The sequence below is a fragment of the Urtica dioica genome, chromosome 1, assembly GCF_054948205.1.
Source record: "Urtica dioica subsp. dioica isolate 48M chromosome 1, U.dioica_male_clone48M_v1_H2, whole genome shotgun sequence".
In the NCBI taxonomy this organism is placed as follows: Eukaryota; Viridiplantae; Streptophyta; class Magnoliopsida; order Rosales; family Urticaceae; genus Urtica; species Urtica dioica.
In genome coordinates, this window is record NC_142756.1 from 7,195,434 (window position 1) to 7,199,437 (window position 4,004).

The 4,004-nt window shown below is 38.2% G+C and overlaps 1 protein-coding gene across 1 annotated transcript; it reads right to left on the reverse strand.

The window, feature by feature from the left end:
- Positions 1–128: 128 nt before the first annotated feature.
- CICDH (cytosolic NADP+-dependent isocitrate dehydrogenase) lies at positions 129–3,715 on the reverse strand. The gene is made up of 16 exons (XM_089609693.1): positions 3,546–3,715; positions 3,210–3,253; positions 3,002–3,111; positions 2,798–2,835; positions 2,602–2,679; positions 2,466–2,519; positions 2,273–2,374; positions 2,080–2,168; positions 1,879–1,982; positions 1,713–1,781; positions 1,499–1,614; positions 1,367–1,401; positions 902–1,044; positions 694–816; positions 500–593; positions 129–389 (listed from the first exon to the last, which is right to left on the reverse strand). The coding sequence occupies exons 1-15, from the start codon at positions 3,592–3,594 to the stop codon at positions 512–514; spliced, it is 1,236 nt and encodes a 411-aa protein (XP_089465819.1). The 5' UTR covers positions 3,595–3,715; the 3' UTR covers positions 129–389; positions 500–511.
- Positions 3,716–4,004: the final 289 nt, after the last annotated feature.

Consider the following 4,004-nt stretch of genomic DNA (forward strand, 5'->3'; position numbering starts at 1 on the left):
TGCTTTAAACCAAATTCGATTGTTTCGGGACTAATTAACTTTTATTAGATTGTTTGGGGACGGATAAACAGGATATTTATTAACTATATTTATCCTGTGGTAAATCACGCAAAACAAAATAAGAGGTATTTTTCCCGTATAGAAATCAAATTTTCTCGAATAAAATTGAAAGTTCAAATAGGATAAAAGTCGACCAGGAATCTAGTTGTCTGTGACATGAAATGAGTCCTAAATAATCCCCAAAGCAATGAAATCGCAAACAAAATAATTCTTGATTTTTTTTTTCTTCCAGGAATCCCACCGGCTGAGACCATAAACCTCGTGGAGTCCACATTCCACTGCCCCGCAAACTTCCTTTATTTCTTTCTCTTCTCAGCATAGTCAGCTACCTAAAAAAAGAAAAATAATATATATATATATATATATGAATAAATAATACCCTTTATGAAAAAAAAAGAGCCAGAAAACAAAGAAAATCAAAGGTAAAAAAAAACCTCACATGAATCACGCTCTAGCAAGAAAGTCTTGCCCTCACGTCCGCAGCGACCGCGTCGATGAATTCCTCAGTGTTCAAGTAATGCTCTCTGCTTAGCCTGGACCAAAGTACAAGCGAGCCTATATTAGCACATACTAAAAAAAAAAACAGTAAACGATTTTTTCATATATTTTAGTTCGCCATATCAGAAAGCCTACTTGGATCCATGGAGGATCAGAGCAAGATCCTTGGTCATCTTCCCATCTTCCACGACTCCGATACAGGCAGCTTCCAGTTTCTCAGTGAAATCCAGGAGTCTCGCATTGTTGTCCAACTTAGCCCTATTTAAAAAAAAAAAAAAAAAATTGCTTTTAAAAACTGCTCAACTAGAGAGATTTAACTTGATAAATGAATATAGTTTAATACCTGTGAGCAAGTCCGCGAGTCCAAGCAAAGATTGAAGCAATGCTGTTAGTGCTGGTTTCACCGCCCTTTTGGTGAACCCTGTAGTGCCTCGTAACTGTACCATGGGCTGCTTCTGCTTCTATGGTCTTTCCATCGGGACACACCTGAACCCATTTTCCAATACTGGTTTAATAATAGTCGAGTTGGGAAATGTGCTAAACTCGTCTCTGGTGACAACTGTTTATTCTAAATCGCAATTATTCCTATAACCGAAGAAAGACATTTGTGTCCTAGGTGAAGATAAAAAACGGCACTGATGTTTCATTTTTTAGACATTAAAAAAAAAAGATGTTTCCAAACCTATTATTTTTAAAAAAAAAGGTACTTCAATCTTTGAAGCAAAAGTAATCACATCTTAATTAATTCACACTAGTATTTAAGAAACAAGAAAACATGTTTCGTGGAAGAAAGAGGGACACAGCATACCAATACAGATGTCATCAATCCAAGCGATCCAAATCCTGGAATAAATTTTAGGGAAAATAATAAGATTTAAACAAGAACCAGAAAACCAATCGCGAATTTAAATCTCAGAATATTAGCTTTATGTCCACACACCTTGAGCTAAGAAATCACTCTGGACGTCTCCGTCGTAGTTCTTGCATGCCCAGACATAACCTCCATCGCTCTTGAGAGCATAGGCCACCATGTCATCGATGAGACGGTGCTCATACCTTCATATAATAGTCATAGAAAATGCCAGTCATACAAAAGTGTGCACTTGTACCCAAAAAAAAAAAAAAAATTAAATTAAATTAAATTAAATCCTCACCAGATACCAGCAGCCTCAAACTTAGACTTCCAACTGGCCTCGTAAACTTCTTGGAATATGTCCTTGAATCTTCATTGAAAGAAACAAATCAAAACATGAGCGTCCAAAGGAATCACAACGAGAACCAGAGATTCTCGAGTCACGAGCTGAGATCGGATATTCTTACCTCCCGTCGTACTTCTTAAGGATAGTATTTTTGGTGCTGAGATAAAGTGGCCACTTCTTGTCATAAGCAGTGTTCATGGAAGCATCAGCGAAAGAGCGGATGGACTACAGAGACATGGACATGAAATTATTTACTCTTGCAGAAAGAAACAGAAACAAAACAGCTTCCAAGAGAACATATATCGAGCTTTCGTTGTCGAACCTCGTCAGTGTTGTACATGGACAGCGCTACTCCTCCGGCTCCCTTGAAGTCGAAAACCTCAAACACTTGCTTCTCACCTCCTTCAGGCTCTGCGATATGACCATAATACCCCCACAACAATCACTTGGTTTTTTCTTTCTTTCTCCAGCTCATCACATACGAAAGTTCTCATCAAAAGGGAAAGAAAATTTACCATACACCAACTTCAATTTCCCAGGCCCCGTAATGACGGCGTCGGTTGCTCTGTACTGATCACCGAATGCGTGTCTGCCAATGCATATCGGCTTTGTCCATCCTGATGCAAATAACAATCAGCACACACAAACATATATATATATATATATATATATAGAGAGAGAGAGAGAGAGAGAGTATATCTATAATACCCGGGACCAAACGGGGAATGTTCTTGCACATAATTGGCTCTCTGAAGACGGTACCTACAGATAGATCCACAAATGAGATCAGCATGAACACAGTAAGAGATTGTTACGAGCTTTACAGGTCCAAAAGTTGACTGACCGTTCAAGATATTCCTGATGGTTCCGTTTGGGCTCCTCCACATGGACTTCAAGTCAAATTCCTTCATGCGAGCTTCATCTGCGAATCAATTCAAAACCAGCATTTTAGAGGCCTTTTTCCATGCAGTATTCTAACAAACGGATTTCGACAATCAACACACATATATTTAAAAAAAATATGGTTCATTCGGCTATACCTGGGGTAATGGTCGCACACTTAATCGCTACATTGTACCTATGACAAACAAATAAATAAATTGAAAAAATGCATATCAGAAACTAGAAAGCTATAGCTGAAAATGTTTTAATCATCAACAACATACTTGGAATATCTTCCAGATCAAATATTCATGTACATAGCATAAGATTAGTGAAACATCAATGATGAATAAGATACATACTTCAAAGTAGCCTCGGCGCTCTCAATGGTGACTTTGTCGTCAGTGGCATCGCGATTGGGAAGACCGAGGTCAAAGTACTTGATGTCCAATTCCACAAATGGGAAAATCAGCTGTCGAAAAGAAACAACACGCATTTCTAACGATCAAATCAAACTCTTTAGCCTTTTGACATATACATTTTTTTTACGGTGAACTATGGAAAACTGACCTTGTCCTTGATGGACTGCCAAAAAATCCTCGTCATCTCATCACCTGTGTAGATCAAAGCAAAGAGCACCAGCAACAAGACAAAAAAATATTCAGAACAATTCCATAATAGTACCAACGACGATGATACGATTGGATCTGAGCTTCATAGAATCGGATCTCGATTATTGCCTTTTCTGTGAATAACGGCTCTAATATAGTCTCAAACTTCCATTAAGAAAGAAGCAAATTTCTCGAGCAGAAATATGTACATGAGTCTGTTATAAAAGATCGCTCAAAACACATAGAAATACAAAGAGAGAGAGAGAGAGAGAGAGATCAGATCGGAGAAACTCACCGTCCATCTCGACGATGGGATTGGCAACCTTGATCTTCTCGAACGCCATTGCTCGTAGCTCGGATTTGACGAAGACAAAGCTGTGAACGATATCGCAAGTCGAAAAGTACGACTCTTGGAGGGACGGAACAGAGAATGTGTGTTAAGAGAGAGAGACTCAAACCCAAAATATGTTCTTTTCTTTTATAGTGGGACACGTGGGACCCATTGTGTGATGGCTTGACTTCTCTCGCCCTTCTACCCCCACCACCCTTTACGGAGTACCCACTCTGTCCTTGAACTACCTCTGAATTTATTATGGAAAAATATCAACCGTATTTTCAGTTTAATTGAAATATTAAGGTTGTGTTTGGTAGTTAACTCAAACTGTTTTTTGTTTTCTGTTTTCAAATTTTTATAGTTGTACTGAAAAACTGTTTTGTAGTTGTTTTCAAAAAGCTGTTTGGTACAGTTTTCATT